The following is a 23940-nucleotide window of genomic DNA, read 5'->3' as shown; positions in this document are numbered from 1 at the left end:
GGCCCGGCCAAACATGCGCGGGCAGAGCAGGGCGGTACGATGCGCGACGGAGGAGAGCGCCCTCTAGCGGCCCGGCGGTGTTCTCGGTTTGCCTGCCGGGGGAGCCGGCGGCTGCGGGGTGCGAAACATCTCGCCCGAAACGAACGGCGCGAAGCTGCCGGTGTGCTCCGTTACACCGGCCGGGCTGCAGGACTGCACGTACAAGCGCCTGCCAGCTGTCGGTAGAGCTGGGTCTGCGGGAGGAATCATAACGGCGAGCACCGAAATGGAGGAACGTGTCTCGCTCCCTCGTCAAGGAGAAGGGAGGCGCGCTGAGCGGGCTGAACCCCCGCCGTGCCGTGAGCGGCCCCCGGGGCTCTGCCGCACCGGCGCTGCAGCCGCGGCTTACTGCCGGGGAGCGGGAGAGGAATACCGGGAAAGTGGGGAAAAAGGCGTTCCGGGGGGCTGCAGAGAAGGCAGGGAGAGCCGGCAGGAAGGGGGAAGAGGAAATAAAGTTCTGTGTAGAGAGGATTTTCTCTGGGTCAGAATATGCGACTTGAAGCTGAACACGAACCGCTACAGGTGCTGCCGCTTCCAACAACCCTGGAACGGGGGACCTCGTTCCTGTACCTGCCACCTGCCACAAAAATAACGTTTCAACGCGAAAAAAAACCTATTTGAAAGGTAATTCTCAGCAACTTCTGCTAAGTCAACAAGCCAGTGTAACTAAGCAGGACACAGCACCTGGTAACCCAGTCGTGCTCGGCCTACGGGGCACATAACGGGGCTCATAACGGGGCCCGTTCGCTGCCGCCGAAGCTGAGGGAGGCAGAGCTGCCGGGTCCTTGCCAGCCGCAGGCACGGGGACCCCGGGCTCAGAGCTGGGGGCTACGCCAGGCACCTGATCAATCGTTGTTATTCCCCCAAATTATCACAAATCCGGTTAGTTAACGTTACACACCTCAGGGCGAAACCTGAGTGTGTATCAATGCCATCCATTGACACCATACACCTGCCCCTCCACGCCCTCCGCCCTGCGAATGTAACTGTTCGGAATAACCACGTAACACTTCAGTAAAACTCTCACAAGTTTAATTTTTCTCAGTTACCTTCAGTCATTCACACACATAACTCGCCGGGATGGGAACAGCGCGGCGGCAGCGGCGCAGGGCCGCGGCCCGGCGGTGCCGTCATTCCGACGCCGGTAGCGCCGACCGGGCAACGCCTTCAGCGGCCATTAGGCGAGCGAACCGCGGCACTCCAGGGGCGGCGGGGTGAACCCCTGCCCGCAGCTCCGGAGCCTTCGCCCGCTGACGTCAGGCGGCGCCGCGCGCCGTGCACCCCGCCCGCGCCGCTCGAGCGTCCGCCCCCAGCGACGGCCCGGTTCTCCGGTTCGCCTGTCGCCGTGCATTGACGTCACGGCGTGGCGCCGGGGGGGGGGGCGGGGTCCCGCGGCGGCCGCACCCGGTCCGGGCTCGTGGCGCGCGCTTCGGAAGAGGGGGGGGGGTGTCACGCGCGCCAGGTCTGCCCTGGCAGGGTCTCGCGGCGCAGGCAGGGGTGAGCCGGAACCGGGACCGGGACCTCCCGACTCCGTTCTGCCGGGACCCGGGGGGGCTGCCGCCCGGCTTCCCGGAGTGGCGGGCGGGCAGGTGGCGCTCGCTCCGCGGAGCCGATCGGTGCCGGTGCCGGTGCCGGGCCCGGGCGGGAGGGAGGGTGGGCCGGTGTGCAGAAAGGGAGGTGTGGGCTGAGGGAAGCGGCTTCAGCTGAGAGGAAGGCAGCGATCGGGCGCGGTGCCGTCCGGGCCCGCCGGGGGAAGGATCCGGCCCGCATTGCCCGCCCGGGCTGCCCGCTGTGCCGGTGCAGCGTGTCTGTTTGTCCGCGCTGCGCGGGCTGCCGCCGCCCGCCGAAGGTTAAGTTGGCTTTGACGGGTTACATTGCTAAGCAGAGACAAAGTGCTTCCTTGGGACCGGAAGAAAAAAAATACTGATTCGGGTGAAATATTTCCCCGTTTCTTCTCGAGACACTTTTCAGTCGGGGTAGAATTAAAGGGGACGCATCAGACGAATACGAGGCATTAAGGCACATGGTCTGCCGAGAGAAGTTTTTTGTACAAAAGGGCTAGTATTGGCCTTTAGTAAAGGTGGTTGTGTTCCTCTACAGGCTGGAAAATAGTTGCTGCTTTACCGTAAAACGATCGTTTCATCGAAGACAGAGTCAGTGAAGCAGCGGTGAGTTATTTCTCTAGTTCATTACCTTAAAGCTAACACGTGTAACGTGTATGTGTCCCTAAATACGGTGCTGATACTGCTTCCTTCTGCTTCTATGAACCTTGCTTCCCGTGCCTGAGATGAAGTGATGTCCATGGGGTTGATTGGTGTATTTGCTGTGCCTTTCAAATCAGCATTCATAATATGAGGTAACTACCTCAGTCTTTATATGTGGTGCACTTCTTATGGATTTTCGTTCCTTGAAACTTCAACAGCGTTTTTTTTTTTTCATTGCTCTCTGCTTTTTTGTTTCATGGTACCTGTCTACAGAAGGGTATGTTAGTCCCATACGTATAAATGACATAGTCAAAGTTTTTTTTACCCAGGCTTTACATAGAAAGTTTTGAAGTGGTATAATAAAAAACATCAGTTCTTAACTATGGTTAAACTGAAGTCTTTAAAGCCATTTCAGAGTGTGAGGGCAGATTGATACTTGCACTTCTGTTTCAGGTGTTGCACACTGGTTTGTGTTCTGTTGAAAATGGTTAAAATGAGGTGAATGATGAAGAAGTCAGATAAATTACATTGTTCCTGGGTGATTTGCCTTCCAGAAGCTTGCTGTTAAACATTTAAAATACTCTTTTTTTTGTGTGTTTGACTTTTTCTATGTAATCAATGCTTCACCATATGACAGTTTTTAATGAGTTATATCCAAGCAAATCTTTGGACTAGTCCCACTCATGTTTTTACTACCTTTTTTTTCTGTTAATTTTTTTCATCATGTGTTGAGAGATCTGAACTTAAATCTCTGGAGTACAACTGTTCTGTCTGTAGGAACTGATTTCACAAAGGCATCTGTACCTGACAGTAATTAAGACTGTGTTTTGGGAGGATCCCATCATATTTCATCCCAGGGATGAAATATGAGATGTTGTCCTCTGATTATTGAATCAATCGCCTTTACAGAGTGCATGCAGAGGCTAAGGTCCCAGTGGAAATCCTGCTGATGAGAAGAGAATGCAATGAAAGGCTTTGTCAGAGTTGAAATTCTCTGTTAGGACCTGAGCCTGTAATAGCTTGACACAGTTGGAAGTCCTGTATTCTTCCTTTCTTCCAGAGCCATTTCTGGTGTCTGTGGAACCATGTCCTCAGCTGGCTTGATTTTTGGCTTGGTTTCTTGTGTGTCCCATCCTACCCCACTTTAGGCCTTACTGGGAATTCTTATGTTGACTGTCATAATATTTAATATGCTCTAAGTTCACTTCATGTTTTGATAAGACAGAGACCCTGAAGATTGATCTACAGGATTGATCCCAGGAACTTGTGGTTTTGCTTCTAGGTATTAGTTTTACTTGAATGTTCTCTAGCTAGTTCTTCAGCAGGTGTGCTGAAGCCATCTTCAAGGTATGATACTGTTTTGTTTTTTTGTATATGGGTCTGGTAGTTGTTGTTTTTTATTTTTTCAGGTTTAAGAAAAACATTGCTTTTATCCCCTCTAGCTTAAGATTGTGGGGTTTTTTGTGAGAAAAAGGAGGTTGCTAATAATGCAGGACTGTATTTTGCTGGGAAGGGAGATTGCTAGACATGGCTGATATTCACTTTTACAGCACTGGTAAGCACTCTAATACAGTCATAGATCTCCTAATAGTTGTCATAGTGTTTTATTAAAGTTGTCATTTGGTGCAAGCCTTACACAGGCAAAAGCCACCACTTCTGCAGAAGCAGCAGTGTGTCTGTTGCACAATGAAGAAGCTGCCTGCTTTTTTATGCTTAGCACATTTGCCTGTCTAGCAGTGTGGTGTGGAAATAACTGTGGACCTTGAGCCAAACAAAAAACTGCATTTTCCTCTTTTCCTCCAGCTTCGGGTATTTAAGAGGTGGAGGGACAAGCAGAGGGTTGTACTAGTTATCTTGGGGCCATACCTTTTGGTTATCTCAGGGTAATTAATTTGTAGCTAGCTTAAATTGCAATTTTGAGTTCAGTGCAGTAAGATGATTTGAAAATATTTTGGGTTTAAAAAAAAAAAAAAAAAAAGAAAGAAAAATACTTGAAACAAAAAAAGACTCGTGACTTACCAAAAGAAAGCAGAAACTGTTTAGAGGAATTTCTTCAATGTAATAGTAGCACATTCCTGGTCTGTATGGTTTCTAGTGATAGTTTGTAATGAATTCAGCAAAGCTCCAGTCATAATGAAGGATTTTGCCATTTGTTTATCTTGCCATTTGTATTAGCTGAACATGTGTCAGATGTTTAATTTTTTTGCCATCCAAACCATAGAATAGATGCTTCCTTAGATATTTTACATAATTTACAAACTTCATCTGAAATTTGCCCCTTCTTTAATGAGATTTGTCATTTTGCTAATGATAGCAGCATCCAGTGTTGTATGAGGACTGTTGTTTACATGGGGTCAAGAAGCAACTGTGCAAATTAACAGGGGACTAAATCTCTTGAGGACTATCAAATTTAAATTCCCTGCATTGTACTAGGAAATACTTAAAACACAGTTTTGTGGAGAATGGGAGCCATTATTCAGAAGTATCACTAGATGGTCACCCTGACCTGGGCATCTGCTGTGGTCTCTGACAGAGACAGATCACTGGGTTAAATTAATTTTTGTTCTGACCTGTTAAGGTTGGTTTGTTTTATTGTGGCTTTTTTTGAGTTGCTCTGGTTTTTAAAGGAAAATACAGACCTTTCCAAGATTGGGACGTATTAATAAAACTTTCCAAATATTTATCAGTTTTATTGTTATTGTCTTTAAATCTGCCAGCTAATTGTTTTGAAATGAGAAAATGAAAACAAAGACTCATGTTTCTTGTGTTTTTACTGCACTTACTTAAGTCAGTCAGATAAGAACTGTTCTAGGTGATATGTTCAAATTTTTAGTAGAAGCACTATTCCCATGATGAAAAACTCTACTTTTTTTTCCTTCAGATTTTAGTGTAGTGGAGAAATAATTTAACTTAGCTGTTGTGATCTTAATTTTGTAGTGCAAAATCTATTCCTATACAATTGCTTCACAATCTGGGTTTTTTTCCTCTCAAATGAGTATGTCCTGGAGATGCACTGTTGCTACACATGCAGTTTTCCTGTGGAAACTCATGATTTGGGGAACACTGTTCAGCAAAACGCTTCTTTTAATTAAGCTTCTCTGAAGTTATTTAATGTTTTGCTTACATACACATATTCTGACAGTTTAGTAACTTTCAGAATTTCTGTCTTTGGTTTTAGTTTAATAACCAAACTGATGGTCTGCTGTTTCTTCAGTTGAGTAGAGGCTGCAGAATTGTGTTTTATCAGATCTTTTGAAAATAAGCAAGTTGACTTTTGAGTGGAAATAAACGAAATCAGTCCATAACATTAAGTTTAGTTTTGATCTTTCAGGAGTTGAATTATCATTTCCTCCTTGATGCAAACTCTTCACCTAGCTCTGTTACATGTTTTTTCCCATCTTTCCTTTCCTTCACTACTACTACTATATGTGCTCTGAAATTCTGTTAGTAACACTAGATATTTAAGTGCTACAGTGTTTGTATCAGAAAAATCTCAATATATATTTTATTGCTGATTTTTTGAGGGTACTTACTTTACTGAAGTTCTTTGTGCTGTGAATGTGGAGTTTCCACTGTGATCCTTACAAGTTAATCTTTCGGTGTTGTCATTACATTGTTGCTTCCTGGCCAGTTCTAACTGGGCAATGACAAAGGCAGGATAAGTACTCAAAATATTTCCAAAAAAGGTAGCTGAAGGTACTGCACCTAAATTTACAAATTTTTTATTTTATGGTTATTTTTTTATGGAAAAATGAAGCTGGCAGGGCTCAAAAGTGTACCGTCAGTCTTACCCTGACATTGCTTCTTTGTGCTGGGCTCCATTCCACATCAGGTAAGCCAATACCAATTGGCTTTTATAGTCTAAATCAGGGTCTTGGTTCCCTGGCAGTTAATGCCCTTCTGAGAAGTAAGATGCAAATTTAAATGCTTATTATGTAAAGGTCTCATAAATGCAGGAAGATTTTGGAGAATCTACAAATTGATAGAAATTGAAATGACTGACACAAGTAGATACAAAAATATTAGAAGGTAGATTGGTTAGGGTGAGGTGAGTTGACCATGTCTGGCTGCCAGGTGCCTGTGAATCCACTCTCTCAATCCCAGCTTCTCTACCTCCTTTGGAGTAGCACAGAGTGGTGGGGAAGGCTGTGGTCAGTTTGGTCAGTTCATCATGTGTTGTCTCTGCTCCTCCTTCCTCCTCACACTCTTCTGTTGCCCCAGTGTGGGGTCCCTCTTGACAGGACACAGTAATTCATGAAATTCTGCAGCATGGGTCCTTCCCTTGGGCAGCAGTTCTTCACAAACTGGTTCAGTGTGAGTCCTCTCTATGTGTCCCTTCCATAGGGTGCAGGCATTCAAGAACAGATTATTCCAGTATGGGGTGGTCCCTGTCATAATCCAGAGTGGGCTCTCCGTAGTGTGGCAGTTTCCTTTGGGCACACCTGCCTGCTCCAGCTTGTGGTCCTCCATGGGATGCAGGTGGTATCAGCTCTACTGGTAGCTTTCATGGACTGCAGAGGGACAGCCTTCCTCACCATGGTCATCACCACAAGCTGCAGGAACATCTCTGCTCCTGTGCCTGGAGCACTTCCTCCCTCTTCTTTTCCACTGACTTTGACATCTTCAGAGTTGTTTCTCTAACATAGTCTCACTTCTCTCTGGCTGCTGTTGCACAATAGTTTTGTTCCCTTCATAACTTGTATCCCAGAGGTGCTATCACTATTACCTAGGCTGTTGGTTGGTCCATCCTGGATCCATCTGGAAATGGTTCTGTTGGACACAGGAGAAGTTACCTGCCTCTTCTCAGAGAAGCCACCCATGAAGCCCTTGCTACACACAAACTCTGTGCACAGGGCAACTAAAGCAGAGATTAAAAAACATATTGCATGTAAAGCATAAAAGCAGAGGATGAGTCACATGTCCTGTTAAATTGTTGCTGTAGAGACAGCTGGTATTGTTGTTCATAGTTTTGAAAGCATGGTTTCTTTAACTATAGAACCATCAGTTTTTAGTTTGTTTTTGTTATTAAAGATGTTTGGCAATTCACATTATGGTTTATGGGGTTTTTGTTGCTTTTTTTAATTGTTCAGGGATGTTACTGGTGTAAAAGATCTTTATTCTGCTAGCTTTGTTTTTAGGGTGGATTTGTTTTGGTTTTTTTGTTTTTCAAAAAATTTTAAAACTATGTCAGAATATGATTTAATTTCTATAGTGCTCTTACCGACACCATAAAAATACACCTCTTGTTTTATTTTCCCCTGAAGATTGGGAAGATAAACTTTTTTTTAGTATTAAACAAAAGCAAATCATCAAACCTGTTTGTTGAAGAGGAACTGTGCTTGGTTGTGTATTCAGTAGTTTCTGTGGTCATTATAAACTTAACCTCTGTCATTGGGAAAGCAGTATTGTGTTTTTTCATTATAGAGTATAAGAATTAATTTATAGTGGAGATAGGCAATTGGCATTCCTAGTGTAGCTGATAAGCATTTTTTATGAGGAAAATGCTGTTTCATTTAGAACTCTTAATTATGAAGCTATAATTCATCCTCTTTTAATCAATATACAATTTCTAGATCAATTTTAATTGTAGAATTTTACTGTCTGAAATGGGTTGTTTTCTCTTTTGGGGAAAGACAATTCAGAGAATAAAGAAATATTAATACTCTGCATCTTTGCCTCTTTCAGACAATCCCATGGTTGGCTTTGCCTGCAGCTGAAGTCATTGCTAGTTGCAATTTGGCTTTTAGTTTGCTGTGCTTCAGAGGAGAGGTAATCAGTTTAAAATCAAAATATTTTCTGTAATTCCTCAGATCTAGTAAATGTGCTTGTGATGGTAGAGCTAATGCTTGCATTTTCTGCTGAGACATTTCTGAAAGCAAAATAGTTTAATCGCTGTACCTTGACACTCACTGCCTGTGAGTGGGTATAGTGCTGACTTACACAGTGTAGTCTAATGAGAAATTAGGGTGGGGTGTTTAGGTTATGAATTCCAAATACATGTCTATATTTATTGCCTTCTTTTGTTCCTTTCCTCCTTTTTAAATGTTCACAGATTTTAATGGATCTCAATAGTGCTAGCACTGTTGTTTTGCAAGTCTTGACCCAAGCTACTAGCCAAGATACTGCAGTCTTGAAGCCAGCTGAGGAACAACTGAAGCAGTGGGAGACACAGCCGGGTTTTTACTCTGTCTTGTTGGTAAGATACACAGTGGAAAACATCTCTATTTAAAGTTTTGAGTGATTTTGCACATGGTTTTATAGAATACTGTTGAACCATGACAACTGGCTGAGGAAGGCCTGGAGTCGTCATGGTCCAGCTACTAGGATCCTTATGTTGTGCAGTGGTAGATATTGTCATCACTGTGGCTCAAAGCAAGCGCTTTTCCCAGGCATTCAAGAGAAGGAAATACAACTGTGAGAGTCATTATGCGGTGGCCACTAGTCCTAACCTGTTGTTAGCCTGTTGTGAATACTAAATAATAGAAGGCCCTTGTCAAAAGAATTACCTTTAGTACCCTATGGGGCAGGGACACTGGTATATACTAGGGCACTAGGCACCATTTTCCTTTCTGTGGAGGTGATGCATTATTACTGTTATCACAGAAATTCCCCCATGCTTGTGATTTCCTTATGTTTGATACCCAACTGGTATTGTTTAGTTCTTGTCAGTGGAGATTGATTCCCGGGTAGGTGAGCTGAATGGGCTGGTAGTAAAGTTCATGAGGTGGGAAAGGTGAATACCTCTAAAGGCACTAAGGCCACTGATGAAATATATGCATTAAGATGGTGCAGGGTGATGTAAACATAGTCAAAGAAGGACTGTTTCAGAGAAGATGCTCAAAAGTTAACAATGATACAGCTCTCTAATTCTTATGTGTATGTTTTTAATAGTCTTAAAAGCACAGAAAAACTGCTTTTCCCAGAACTGTCTTCAGCGGATAGGATGCATGACTCAGAATTGTGGAGTGACATGTTCTGTTCTCTGTAGACTTTCATTAATTTGGAAAGTTGAGGGCAAGTCAAATGAATTAGGGGAAGGGCAAAACAAAATCTGACTTTTGAGCTGTCAAATTGCTTTTTACCTACTGTCTTAGCAAGAGTGTTTCTGTGGTGATAAATGGTCTTGAGAGGACAAAGCAGAAATTGCCACTAACAAGACATTCTTTTATTTTCTGATGTTTGCTGTGAGAGGTTACAGCTCAGGTTGTAGACAAAGTGAGCGCTCACACGTGTAACTGAAGTTGATGTTAGTTTTAAATGTATAAGCTAAAAATGCAAGGTTTGAAAGGCTCAAATACTCTTAATTCTGCTAATGTGGTAAAGCAGCCCTGTTTGGAGATAAATCAGCTTTTCTTATAGTGTGAAATCTAAAGATAATCTCTCAAACTAAACAGAAGCAGAGTATCTGTACTGCTTTGTTAACTATGATTATGACTGGGAGGTTCTCTCAGAAAGAAAATAGTTGTCATCTTCCTGGCAGAGCAAAATAGGGTGGGGGAAAGCAGGTGGCTGTAAATGGAGAATTGGTAATAGAGCTGATCTCTGTGGGGTACAAGAAATAGGTAATTGCTTATTGTCAGACAGATTTGACTCTGGGATGATCAGGATAGAGAAAATTATGAACCATTAATATGCATGTTTGTACAATTTTTAGTACCTAGTGGAGTTACTAACATCAGTTTCAGCTTCTCTTTCAAAGGTCTTCTGAAGAACAGAGCTGAAAAGTTGAAATTGCCATATTTGAAAAGCAACCTCTGTCCTTTAGTAGTCATGCCAGTTTATGAATTGTGTGTATGTATAATAAGTGGCTGGTGCTAGTGATTATTACTGTTTTATTCCATGCTCAGCCAGTTGAGATTAGAAATACATTTACCCTATATATTTGCTTTATTTTTCATAGATCAAGTACTAGAGCTAGTGATAAGCATTTTTGTACTCTTTAACAATCAATGTTTAACACGTTGTTTCACTTGTCTGTCAGATGCTGAATAATGCATTTTGTTTATATACACTTGTACATGCAGAGTTGTGTGTTCTTACACATACACAAGGCCATGTGTTAATGCCATTTTTATCCTGCTAGTGGCATAATGAACAGGTTTTAACTTAATTTTTTTTTAACAGAATATTTTCACAAATCATACTCTGGATGTAAATGTAAGATGGCTAGCTGTGCTGTATTTCAAAAATGGAATTGATCGTTACTGGAGACGGGTTGCACCACAGTAAGTTCATATTTTCTGCCTCTTCACCCTTTCAGTTAGGCTTTGTTACACCTGGTAAACTGGAAAAGAGCAAATTTCTTGGTTGATGGAAGTTACTTTGGAATTCTTGGTGAAACTGATAAAGTATTTAAAAATTAAAACTCGCTAATGGACCGGACTGTTTTCATATTACTTCTCGCAACTCTGTTAATGTTACACTTTTATAAACAGAGTTTCTTAGTTTCTATTTAATAGAAATCAGATTTTGAAGTAATGTGATGAACATTATGAAGTTATGTCCTAGTTTTAGCCAAGATATAACCAATTTTCTCTATAGAAATTTTACTTTTCAGGTCAGTCTCCTGTAAGTAGTTGAAATTCCTGAAGTTAACAGTGACTTTTTGAGTCAGTGTCTACTGTTATCAGTAGGACTGATAACACTTGGTGTTTATAGGTACTGCTGGAGAGTCGTATGCAGAATTAAGGCCATTGCTTGGTTCTGCTTAACTTCTTGTGGGCCAGAACTGAAATGGAGGAAAAGGGTCACATATGCAACCCTTCTGTAGGGAGGAGCAGACTGGACAGGTGACAGAAATTGATCAGAAATGTATTCCACCTAATACACCTCATACTCAGTACAAAGCTTGAAGGGTTGTGATTGGCAGGCTCTCTTCATTCATGATGAACGTCCTGAGAGGGCTCCATTTGTTCTTCTGCCTTTGATCCTGATCCCCACGTTTGTTCATCCAGAGTTGCTGAGGTGGGTGGGGGGTAGGCCCAATTTCTGTTTTTTTGTATATGTGTTAATATTTATTTTTTAAAAATCATTATTGTTTATTAAACCTTTGTAGATGAGTTTCCAGCCCCTAAGTCTCTCTCCATTACTCCCCTTTCCTTTGTCTTTTCTGGAAGAGGGAGGTGTTAATAGAAAGCATATGTTGTTTGTTTATTGCCTGCCCAGTGTTAAACCTGCACAAGTTAACATCTGGTCTTTCTGATAGTGGCTGATATGAAAAGCAAGGACTCTCTTGGAGAGTTACTTAAGGAGACATTTCATTTAAGCTCATGAATAATTTGTATTGAGTATGTACACGAGGAAGAAGATGTTGCTCTCATGATAGCAAGTTCTGGTCTTCATTTTGTTTTGTTCTGATATGTGGGTTTTGATAATACAAAAAGTTCTCACTATTCTTGAGCACTGAGTAATTTACTGAAAAGTTACAAGCAGTTCCATTACCATTTCTGATACTGGCAGAGCCAAGTACTTACCACTGTTCTTGTAAAGTTTTTTTAATTTTCACTTAAGCAGTACTTGCAATTTCCAAAAGGGTTTCAATTTTCCTTCTCCATTTTTGTGAAGTAATGCAGACTTGGAAGTGTTCAGTCCTCCCTCTTTTAGTGTTATAAAAAGCTGGGACATTACTGTCAAGTGGTGTAGGGTGTAAATTGGAATTCCATGTGCAGTTTTTATGGAACATGAATCTAATGTAGTACAGAAAGTGTGGCATGATTTCACTGTGCTCTTTTTTGAGATACTTTATTTTGGCTTACATTGTAAGCTTTTCTGAAGATCCAAGAAAGAGGGAAAAGGGTTGAAGTTCTGCATCTCTGGGACATTTCAAACAGTGTAGTACTCGATTATCATGTAAAATACAAGTTTTTTTATCAGTGGAATAGTATGCAATTGCAGAACATTGACAGGCATTAGTTTTGCAAGAGGAAAATACCATCTTTTGCATGGAAGATGCAGATATTTAACATTTGTGGTTTCTGTGGTGATGTAATGCTGCTTACATTGCAGCTACTTAGCAAGTATTAAGCAAAGCAGTTAAAAATATATAGTTCCAATTTGTTAGTATTTTTATGTAGCTCTTAGTAGCATTCCTGGTGAAAAAAGCACATGGTTGAGCTCCTGAAGAAGTAATAACTATAATTTTACTGTTTGAACTGAAGTAAAAATTGGGTAGCAGTCTTTCATTGTATTTTTCTTGTTGCCCATTTAATGTGATTTTAAAAAAATAAATCATTGCCTATTATTAAAGGTTCTATGAGGTTTCCCTATTTTGGATTTTTCCATACCAAATTTAACACATAAACACAATATTAAAGTATAAAGTAAATAAAAAAAATACTGGCTATGGTTAAAGATTCTATGTGGAAATTATGTACTAGATATCTACTTTGTCCTTTTTTTTTCATACTTCCAATTTTCCTTCTAACTTTGTCATACATGACATCTTACCAGTATTTTGCACTCACATGACTGGCTTTTCTCTTAGGAGAGTATGTTGAGGGCATTTTAAAAAATGCTATTTTTAAGCTGTAATTCCTCAGTTGTTTTGTGCACCACTTGCGTTTTGCATGTCATGATTTTTGAAGGTTTCACAGCACAGGTTGCATTTTTGTTGTCCTTGCAAAGTTCTCATCTTTCATCTGTCTGTCACATCAGCAGGCTGTTCCATGTCCATCCATGGTAGTGCCTTAGAGCTTGTTCAGATCTACCCAGCTTGTTTGATAGAGGCTTGGATTTGGAGGTGACTGGTTTCTGCTGCCTCTTGAAGATGACTGATTTTATGCCTGTGTTTTTCTCGGCGGGATGCTTAGGACTATCAACTGTTGATTTTCACCAGATCTAAGGAAAGAATCATACCATTGACATTTCTGCTCTTTCCCAAATGTTGCTGAAGTTTTCTAGGAAGTTTGAAGAATTGTGAGAATTGGAGGGTTCTTGTAGGCAAGATATGTTCAGGTAGCCTGAATTCCTTAGGAAATCTGTTCTGTTAGAACAATTTGTCTTGTATGTTACAGAATCACAGAATGTTTTTGGTTGTAGGAGACTTTCAGAATCATCCAGTCCAACCTTTGAGCAGCTGTTTTGCTGACTGAGGATGGTAATGAGACTTGGACACCAGAGTGAAAAGAGTAGATGTGTTTTACTGGTGATAGCTAAAAAGTACAACCAAATAAGAAAAATACAGAACAAAGTACCTAAAACAGACAGAAAATACACAGGGTAATGCATCAGGTCATTACTACGTAAGAGCAAGGATAGTGATTAAGAGAGATAAATCACCACTTGTATACGTTCCCATCATCCAGATCCGCAGTTGCTGGAGGGCCCTGGTTGCAGTGAGGATTTGGAGAATCTAAATCCTGGCAGGTGGGAAAATCCTGTGCAGTGACCACCACAGTGACATCCAAAGTCACTGCCAGAGGGTTTAGCCTTATATATTAAAAAGCAGCAAGGCAGGATGACCACATACTATCTTATGCGGGAACATCTGGTTCATCTCCTGACCACCCGTGAGCAGGACTGGGCCAGAGTCCAGGGTGTGGTTGGCAGGGTTTCTTTAACATACTCTTCAGGAAATGTCAAGTCAATTATTTTTGATAAATGATATTTTTAATGACTAATACAAGGATGTAATTTCAATGATTTTTGCTATTTCTGTATAAGGCAACTCTGGCTTGGGCCCATTGTCCAAGGTTTAGCACTACCATACAGGGGCAGGATTGATCTGTAGGTCATCTGTGGCTTGGACCTATTGTTCAAGGCTTAGCACTACACCAGCATGGTAAGCTCACCACAAAACCATGCTCCTTAGGACCAGGTCTATATTCTGTTTAAATACGTCCAAGGATTGTGACTCCACTACTGCCCTGGGCGTGGAGAACTTTGAGACTCCAGGAACTTTTCCCATTAAGTTATATGCCTCTGCTGTGGAGGTACTTTCAGATGAATCAGGCAGGACTAGGTTTACGCTCATTCTGCTGAGCATTTGTGGTTTCTTAGCTGTTACAACTCCAAAGCAGGAAGATGTTAAGATTTTTGGAGAAATTTTTTGGAGAGTACAGTAGCTGAGTGTTTCACTCTGCTGAAATGCATAGCCACAGAGCAGTGGATGCACACATCTCTTTTTTAAAGAAAAAGTGACTCTTCAGAAAGATTCTTCTTTTTGCACGTTTGTTGATGCTGTCTGTCCTGTTCATGCTACTGATTCTCCACGTGCCTTGGACTTAAAGCAGCATTTGCCAGTGAGTGGGATTTTAGAGATGGGCCTGGAAACTTTCTCATAGAATGTCAAATTGAAAGGGACCTCAAGGAACATCTGGTCTGACCTTTCTAATATTGTTTGTATAGTATCTCGATCTGAGACTTACAACTTTTTGAAGTGGGAGAATCCACAACATCCCCTGGGAGACCATTCCAATGTCTGACTGTCCTCATAATGAAAAAGGTTAGTCTTGCTTTCAAATGGAATCTCTCCAGGAGGAGCTTTTGCCCATTGTCCCTCCTCTTCTCCCTGTGACTCCTTGTAAATAGGGAGTCTCCTTCTTTTCTGGCTGCCCTATCAGTACTGCAGCATGGTGATAAGGTCTCTCCTAAGCCTTCTCCTCTCAAGGCTGAACAGACCCAGTTCTCTCAGCCTCTCCTCATATGGCAGGTGCTCTGGTCCTCTGATTATCCTCGTAGCTCTTCTCTGGAATCTCTCTGACCTGTCTGCATCCTTTTTGTACAGTGTGGGACCAAAACTGGACACAGAATTCCAGTTGTCGTCTGACAAGCACTGAGTAGAGCAGGATGATGACTTCATAGAATCATAGAATCATAGAATCATAGAATTGGCTGGGTTGGAAGGGACCTCAGAGATCATCGAGTCCAACCCTTGAACCACCGTTGCGGTTGCTAGACCATGGCACTGAGTACCACATCCAGTCTTTTTTTAAATATCTCCAGGGACGGAGAATCCACCACTTCCCTGGGCAGCCCATTCCAATGACGGATCACTCTTTCCGTAAAGAAATTCTTTCTAATATCTAACCTAAACTTCCCCTGGCACAACTTAAGTCCATGCCCTCTTGTCTTGTTGAAAGTTGTTTGGTAAAAGAGCCCAACCCCCACCTGGCTACACCCTCCTTTCAGGTAGTTGTAGACAGCGATGAGGTCTCCCCTGAGCCGCCTCTTCTTTAGGCTGAACAACCCCAGTTCTCTCAGCCTCTCCTCGTAGGGTCTATGCTCGAGTCCCTTCACCAGCCTGGTTGCCCTTCTTTGGACCTGCTCCAGAACCTCGATATCCTTCCTGAACTGGGGGGCCCAGAACTGGACACAGTACTCAAGGTGTGGCCTCACGAGGGCTGAGTACAGGGGCAGAATCACTTCCTTGGACCTGCTGGCAATGCTGTTCCGGATACAGGCCAGGATGCCATTGGCTTTCTTGGCCACCTGGGCACACTGCTGGCTCATGTTCAGCTTCTTGTCGATCCAGACTCCCAGGTCCTTTTCTGCCTGGCTGCTCTCCAGCCACTCTGTCCCCAGCCTGTAGCGCTGCATGGGGTTGTTGTGGCCAAAGTGCAGGACCCGGCACTTGGCCGTGTTAAACCTCATCCCGTTGGAATCAGCCCAACTCTCCAGTCTGTCCAGGTCCCTCTGCAGAGCCCTCCTGCCTTCTAGTTGATCAACACTCCCCCCAGCTTAGTGTCGTCTGCGAATTTGCTGATGATGGACTCAATCCCCTCATCTAAATCATCAATGAAGATGTTGAACAGAACTGGGCCCAACACTGATCCCTGGGGGACACCACTAGTGACCGGCCGCCAACTGGATGCAGCCCCGTTCAGCACCACTCTCTGGGCCCGGCCCTCCAGCCAGTTCCTAACCCAGCACAGGGTGCTCCTGTCCAAGCTGCGGGCTGACAGTTTTTTCAGGAGGATGCTGTGGGAGACGGTGTCAAAGGCTTTGCTGAAGTCTAGGTAGACCACATCCACAGCCCTCCCCTCATCCACCAGTCGGGTCACCTGATCATAAAAGGAGATCAGGTTGGTCAGGCATGACCTGCCCTTCCTAAAACCGTGCTGGCTGGGTCTGATCCCTTGCCCATCCTGCAGGTGCTGTGTGATTGCACCGAGGATGATCCATGACCCTGCCAGGCACTGAGGTCAGGCTGACGGGCCTGTAGTTTCCTGGGTCCTCTTTCCGGCCCTTTTTGTGGATTGGCGTGACATTCGCCAACTTCCAATCATCTGGGATGTCCCCAGTGAGCCAGGACTGTTGGTAGATGATAGCGAGAGGCTTGGCGAGCTCTTCTGCCAGCTCCTTCATTACCCTTGGGTGGATCCCATCTGGTCCCATAGACTTGTGGGGATCCAAGCATCGCAGTAGGTCACAGACTGTGTCCTTCAGGATTACAGGGGGGCTGTTTAGATCCATGTCACTTTCTATGAGCTCCAGAAGCCATCCGTCTTCAGGGTAACCTGTCTTTCCGCTGAAAACTGAGGTAAAGAAGGTGTTAAATACCTCAGCCTTTTCTTCATCTTTAACAACTATATTCCCACTCGTGTCCAGTAAAGAATGGATATTTTCCCTGCCCCTTCTTTTGCTGCTAATGTATCTGTAGAAGGACTTTTTGTTATCCTTCACAGAGGTGGCGAGATTCCGTTCACATTGTGCTTTTGTGTCTCTGATTTTCTTTCGACATGACTTAACAATATTCCTAAATTCTTCCTCAGTAGTTATCCCTTTTTTCCATAATTGGTAGGCCCTCCTCTTAACCCTAATTTCTTTCAGAGTCTCCCAATTCAGCCAGGCCGGTCGTCTTCCCCGCCGGCTCGCTTTTCGGCATACTGGGACAGCCTGCTCCTGTGCTTTCAGAACTTGTTCCTTGAAGTACGACCAACCCTCCTGTACCCCTCTGTTTTCAAGGTCTGTCTCCCAGGGTATACTCCGAACAAGTCTTCTGAAGAGGTCAAAATCTGCCCTTCGGAAGTCCAGCGTAGAGGTCTTATTGACGACCCTCCTTGTATCCCTGAATATTGAAAACTTTATTATTTCATGGTCACTAAGTCCCAGGTGACCACCGACCACCACATCTCCCACCAGCTCCTCTCTGTTTGTGAAAAGAAGGTCAAGCGAGGCTCCATTCCTGGTGGGCTCATTTACTAGCTGGAGCAGGAAATTATCCTCTATACACTCCAGGAATCTTCTAGACTGCTTCGTCTCTGTGCTGTGGAGTTCCCAGCAGATGTCTGGTAGGTTAAAGTCGCCCACGAGAACAAGGGATGACGATTTGGAGACATCCGCCAGTTGCCTGTAGAATACTTCATCATCCTCATCATCTTGATTGGGTGGTCTGTAACAGACTCCCATCACAATATCAGCCTTGTTGACCTTCCCCTTGATTCTGATCCACAGGCACTCCACCTTATTATTACAGACTTCAATTTCTACAGTGTCAAGGGACTCCCTAACATATAGGGCTACCCCTCCGCCTCTCCTACCCTGCCTGTCCCTTCTGAAAAGCCTGTAGCCACCTATAGTAGCACTCCAGTCATGGGAGTCATCCCACCACGTTTCCGTTATAGCGATTACATCATAGCTTTCCTGATGCATGATGGCTTCCAGCTCCTCTTGTTTGTTGCCCATGCTGCGTGCATTGGTGTACATGCACTTTAGCTGGGCTGCTGATTTGTCTCGTACCTTGGGCAGACCACCCTTAGGCCCCTTTCTGGAGAGCCCAGTTTCAACCCCATCCCCCTTCAAACCTAGTTTAAAGCCCTCCTTATCAGCCTCTCCAACTTATACGCTAGAGTCCTTTTCCCCTTGTTATTTAGGTGAAGCCCATCTGTTTTGAGTACACTAGGTAGTACGGAAGTTGTCCCGTGGTCAAAAAACCCAAAGTTCCGCCGGTGGCACCAATCCCTCAGCCACCTATTGATCAGATTAGTTTTCCTAGTTCTCTCCTCATTTAAATCTTCTATTGCTGGAACCGAGGCGAACACCACCTGTGCTCCTGACCCATCAACTAAACGACCCAGTGCCTTGAAGTCTTTTTTAATCACCTTTGTACTTCGTCCAGCAATGTCATCACTGCCAGCCTGGACTACCAACAGTGGATAATAGTCTGATGGCTGAATTAGTTGAGGGAGTCTCCTACTAATATCCCTCACTCAGGCACCGGGAAGGCAGCAGACCTCTCTGTGGGATGGGTTAGGTCGACATATAGGGCCCTCAGTTCCTCTCAGAAGGGAGTCACCAACTACAACTACCCTTCTTCTTTTCTTCGTGGCTGTGGTTGTAACCCGTCTGGTGGAGAGAGGGCAAGCAGGAGACCTTCCAGAGAGATCTTCCTCTTGTCTGGCCTCCGCCTCATTTTCTGAGTCCAGGGCCTCATATGTGTTCTTTAAGGACACCTGGGGGGGTGGTGGAGGTTGCGGGGAGATTCTTTTGCCTTTCCGATGGCGTACCTGTTTCCATTCCCCCCCATCCACCTGGTCTGCAACTACTGTTTGATCGGAGGAGACTTCTTTGCCTCTGCTGCTTGTTGATTCTCCCTCAGGCAGCTTTCCAGATTGCTGTGCAGAAAAGCATAGGGGTGTCATAGTCTCTTTTCAAAAAGGCACAGTTTGGCCTAGTCTTTGAAATCGTTGCTAGCCTTCTCAAAATGTACTCTGATTTTGATTTTTGCACATATTTGGTTTTTTTTTTAATTAAAAAAATGGCTTTTCTTGAATTTGAGGGCTACTAAAGAATTCTTTTTCTTGAACATGTTTTTGATTTTACAGATAATTCCTGTTAAATTGTTTGGGAGTTTTTTTTGAGCTTTGTTCTCTGATTACAGTGATTGGTAATACTTCTCCAATAATGTTGCTTCTCCAGTTCCAATTTTTAAAAAAATTTTAAAGTATTTTTTTAATGATAACTATATATATCTCTTTGGGTTTGGATTTCTGGTTTAGGAAAGAATGGACTTTTTAAAAAAATCAAAAATAAAAAACTCCAGATTAACTTAGAAACAAATCTGTATGCGTGTTTTCCCCGCACCGCAAACACAGGAAATGGGAAGTGTGAAACGCGGACTGTGGAAGCCTTCCACTCGCAAGCTGGTTTTGAGTGGAAGATGCGGGGTGACCCCGAGCGTGGGGGCAGCACCACCGCCGGTGCGCAGGGCGGCCAGCAGGTGGCGCTGTCTCCTCAGGGCGGCTCTGTGACGTCACGCGGTGAAGGGTTTGCGCTCGCGCCGGTGTGCGGTGGCGTCACGCTGCTCCGGGGCGACCGCGGGTGTCAGGGGTGCCGTTCCTCTGCCTCGCGTTTACTTTGCCGTGGCAAAAGGTTTTAAGTGGCGGCGAGTTTTGTCGTAGTGATCTAAATGCTTGCGGCTGTTGGAATCACAGAATTGTCATGGCTGGAAAAGATCTCTAAGACCACCACATCCAGCTGTCCACACCACCACCCGCACCTTGCTGTAAATGAATGAATAAATAAATAAGTGTGTCACCATGCCCACTAGAGCATGTTCTGAAGTGCCTCTTTCAACGTTTTTAAATACCTTCAGGGATGGTGGCTCCACCACCTCCCTGGGCAGCCTGCTCCAGATCCTGACTGATCTCTCAGCAAATAAATTCCTCCAAATACCAAGCCTCAACTTTCCCTGGTGCAGCTTCAGGCCATTTCCTCTGGTCCTGTCATTATTTAGTGGAGAAAAGAGACCAGTACCCACCTCAGCAATAAGGTCTCCTCTCAGCCTCCTCCAATCTAAACAATCCCAAGTGCCCCCAGACTTTCCTCACAGGACTTGTTCTCCAGACCTTTCACCAACTTGTGTCTCTTCTCTCAACCAGCTCCAGCAACTCAATGCCTTGTCTTGTAGAAAGGGGCCTAATGTGCCCCCTCTGAACAGTAATTGAGCTAAGGGGCCTCATGAGCTCACAGGCAATGCAAGGGAAATAATGTAGAGAAATATTTTTTTTTATTGTTTACAAGGAAGTTTTTGTAGGTGCTGTTGTCCCTGAAAGTTATTGTATATACTGTATTTCAGATTTAATTTCTGAATTGTATTAATAATAGATTGCAAGTTTTAGAAACTGCTTAGAGTATGCCTGTATGTGTAGAAATTATACACTGCATTTTTACATTAAAAAAAGGACCACAGAAATATATGCAGAAATGTATGCAAAAAACCAGCTCTCTTGGTGCTACCTGTAAATGGAAGTGGATCTTTTTTTTTCCCCTGTTTCTATAAATACCAACAAGGGTTTTTTTTAAACTAGCTTGTTAGGTTTCCTACCTGGAACTTAAAATAAATGGGTCATAAAACGGCTGAAGTAATAGTGATGTATATATGGGGGATACTGTAACTTGTATTCTTGAATTTATGGAGGCCACTTAGAAGAAAGCACAGAGGTAGTGTAAAAATTTGCTTTAATGAAAATTAACCTTTATGTCTTAGGAGTTATCCTTCTTACTAGTTTTCCTTGCATTTTTGAAGACTATATCAATGTATTTTGCACTCAAAGGTATGATTTTCAATGATTCCATATTTTTAAGTGTCACTGCATGACTTGCTTGTAGAAAAGGATCATAGCTTTTGCATATAGAGCTGTCATCTGGTGCCACGATTGCCTTGAGCTGGGCACCTCTGTTAGTATACATGAGCAAAATCATGCTTCAGTCATCAGGTGCAACATTAATAAGTAACAAGTAATAACAATCAGTTTAGAGGTTTTTTCAGCTTTTCCTTATTTTCATAATAAATCTGAGTACCTTACAGTGAACTTCCTCTCGTGACATTTGTGTTTGCAAATGTCACATAGAAACCTGAGGTTAAATGGCTTTGTAAGTATTTGTCCATTCAATTATTCCATCTCTTTCTAAATATCTTTGAGATAGTGGAAAAATCAAGAGATATTTACTTGATAGTTTATCAAATTGAAGTACATTAATTTCAGGAAAATGGTTTGTAAAAATAATCTACAGCTTCATCCAGTCAAACTTGGATGAAAATAATAATTTAACTTATTTGTCTAGTAATACTGAGAAGATGATTCTAATTATTAATTTATAATTGTTTTTTATTGAAAATTAAATAATATTACATATATCATTACAGTGCTCTTTCTGAAGAAGAAAAAACTACATTACGGGCTGGGCTTATCACCAACTTTAATGAGCCAGTGAATCAGGTTAGTAGTGAAAGATTAGTAATTACCCTCACAGCAAATGCTTGTATTGGTATATAATTTGCTTTCTGCCTTTGCAAAGTGAATAATAACAACAACAACATTTACATATTACAATTTATATGTTGCCTTTCAGACAGATCTTTATGTTGAAGTGAGATCCCCTTTCCATAGATCATAATACAATATGTTTTGTCTCTTTGGTTTGTTTTTCTTGCAGTGGCACTTTGCATTGTCCCTTGCTGCTTATGCAGCCATTTGGTGAAATGGTTCAGGGAGTAGATACAGCTCAAAACTAATTTTCTCTCCCTGCAAAATTTGGCTTTTTTTTCAACTGAATCCTGTTCTCTGATCTGACTAAGGAAGGATAGTAGTGGAGTAGTAGGAATAAGCTGTTGAGGATGCTGTTTCATAAAGCTACCTATGCAGTGTATCTGTCTTATCACTGCATTAGTGAGTTTGTACAGGCGTAATACAGCTTCGGTATGGTGGTATGTTGTCTTACGTAAAGTGACTAACTTTAAGCCACTGTTGTGATTAAAATAGGGATTTGTTGCTAAACTGAGTATAGTGCTAGTGGTAGGGGCTCAGGATATGCACACGCTAGATGAATCAGTCTTCCTCCTGCTAGCTTATTCTTGCTTATGTAAGTATGAGGTTCAGCAAGGAAGTGTATGCTCATATTTTTAGAAGTTTTTAAAAAAAATATAGAAATGCTTTGCACAAGGCAAAGCTTAAAAAGAATAAGTATAGCAAAGAAAATTCCTAACCTCAGGGGGCTGGAACATGACAGACTGAGGAAGCTGGGGTTCAGCCTTGGGAAAACAAGGCTTCTGGGAGACCTAGTAGTGTGTGTCAGTACCTGACCATCAGCCTACAGGTAGGCTGTTTGCAGGTGCTTGTAGTGATAGCATGAGGGGCAATGGTTTTAAATTAGGAAGAGCAGATTTAGATTGGATGTTAGGAAAAAGTTCTTTACCATAAGGTAGTGGAACAATGGAACAGGCTGCCCAGAGAGGTAGTTGAGGCCTCATCCCTGGAGATACTCAAGGTGAGGCTTGACGAGGCTCTGAGCAACCTGATCTAGCTGAGGGAGTCCCTGCTTTCTGTGCAGGAGCTGGACTAGGTGACCTTTAGAGGTTCCTTCCAACCCAAATTATTCTGTAATTCTGTGATTCTGTTCTGCAGACAGACAATTTTTGCCTTTTTATGCAACGACAATGTTGACTAGTAATTAAAGCTTTTATTTCAAGTGCAGTTTTTTAAAATGCAGGTGGACGTGGAGAATATCTTTAGATTTATTGTGCAGCTGTGGTTTCAATGTGAAAATTTTTGCCAAATATTATGTCTTTACTTATTTCAACAAAGAAGAACTACCAAATGTTTCATATTGCCCCACAAAGTGTGTGTAATTTATGCTACTGGCATGTAGTATAATGATTATCAAATACTTAATTTTGAAGTGGTTGCATGATATTTATGTAACTAAAAAACTAATGTTAACTGCATTGTACATTAACCAATTAAAACTTTTTATCAGTAAGTTTTCAGTACCTCCATTATTGTTTAGTAAGTTTGCCTGCTAGGACAATAGTATGATATAATTTATAGTTGTAAATTCCACTGCACATGAACAGTTCTGCTGTTCTGAGAGTTCCTGAGTTGCAGGTTGTCTCATATGAGAGAATTACTCAAGGCTGTTTAAAGAATCACCGTCAAATATATGATTAAAGTGATTTTCATATGAATTTGTAAAAGAGTGACTTAACAGAATTCATTGGCAAGGTTCATGCTATTATTTGCTATCTGGAAGGAACATAAAGATTTGGAATTAGGTCGAAATGATTTACATAAGGATCAGGAGAAATAATATAATAATATATATAGATTGGGGGAAATTGAGTCAGGATTGAGTTGGAGTAGTTTACATGGGAATTGGAGAAAGAGGATGAGAATATTCCTTCTATTGGTTTGTAAGATTCAGAATGGATTCCCCTGCTTTCTAAGTTCCTCCTTGGAGAAAAGTTTAGGTGGAGCTGGCTCTAGACTTGGCCAACAGTCTATATCTAATAAAGGGGTGAGAAAATCTCCCATTAAGTCATGAGGCTCAGAATGTACCCCCTTGCCTTCTAAGCTCCTTCCCAGAGAAAGTCTTAGGTGCGGGTGGATCCACTCCTGGTCATAGGCTTGCACAGTGGTTTACGTTGAAAGGTGTTGGGTTTTCAGTGGTATCATTCAACATGGGATTATGGGTCTTTCATAACCTTGGAGTAGCAGCAACTTGAGGTTTACTAACACTATTACAATGAGTCACAAGATTTGTTTGTATGATTTTCTAGCAATGCTTAATTAGGCAATAATCAACAATTTATTATAATCAATACTGTGATTTAGTTAAAGATCTAAGAGTTTCCTGAATCAAATTGCATACAGACACACAGAGATACAGAGATTAATTTATGATTACAAGCCTTCTTTTTCTGGTCTTTACAGTAAATTCTTGGTACCCAGTAATCCTTGAAACTTCATGAAACTGAGTT

The 23940-nt window shown here is 42.6% G+C and overlaps 1 protein-coding gene across 1 annotated transcript in view; it reads left to right on the top strand.

Moving 5' to 3' along the window:
- The first annotated feature begins 1430 nt into the window (after window positions 1–1430).
- IPO11 (importin 11) overlaps window positions 1431–23940 on the top strand; it is a 95495-nt gene continuing 72985 nt past the window's right edge. The window contains exons 1-6 of the mRNA XM_030467666.1: window positions 1431–1536; window positions 2140–2207; window positions 7929–8012; window positions 8296–8439; window positions 10368–10468; window positions 21331–21403. Of these exons, the coding sequence (XP_030323526.1) occupies window positions 8302–8439; window positions 10368–10468; window positions 21331–21403 (312 nt within the window). The 5' untranslated portion in view covers window positions 1431–1536; window positions 2140–2207; window positions 7929–8012; window positions 8296–8301. The remainder of the gene's footprint in view (window positions 1537–2139; window positions 2208–7928; window positions 8013–8295; window positions 8440–10367; window positions 10469–21330; window positions 21404–23940) is intronic.

Source organism: Calypte anna, chromosome Z (assembly GCF_003957555.1).
Source record: "Calypte anna isolate BGI_N300 chromosome Z, bCalAnn1_v1.p, whole genome shotgun sequence".
Lineage (NCBI taxonomy): Eukaryota > Metazoa > Chordata > Aves > Apodiformes > Trochilidae > Calypte > Calypte anna.
This window is presented reverse-complemented; position numbering and strand designations above follow the sequence as displayed.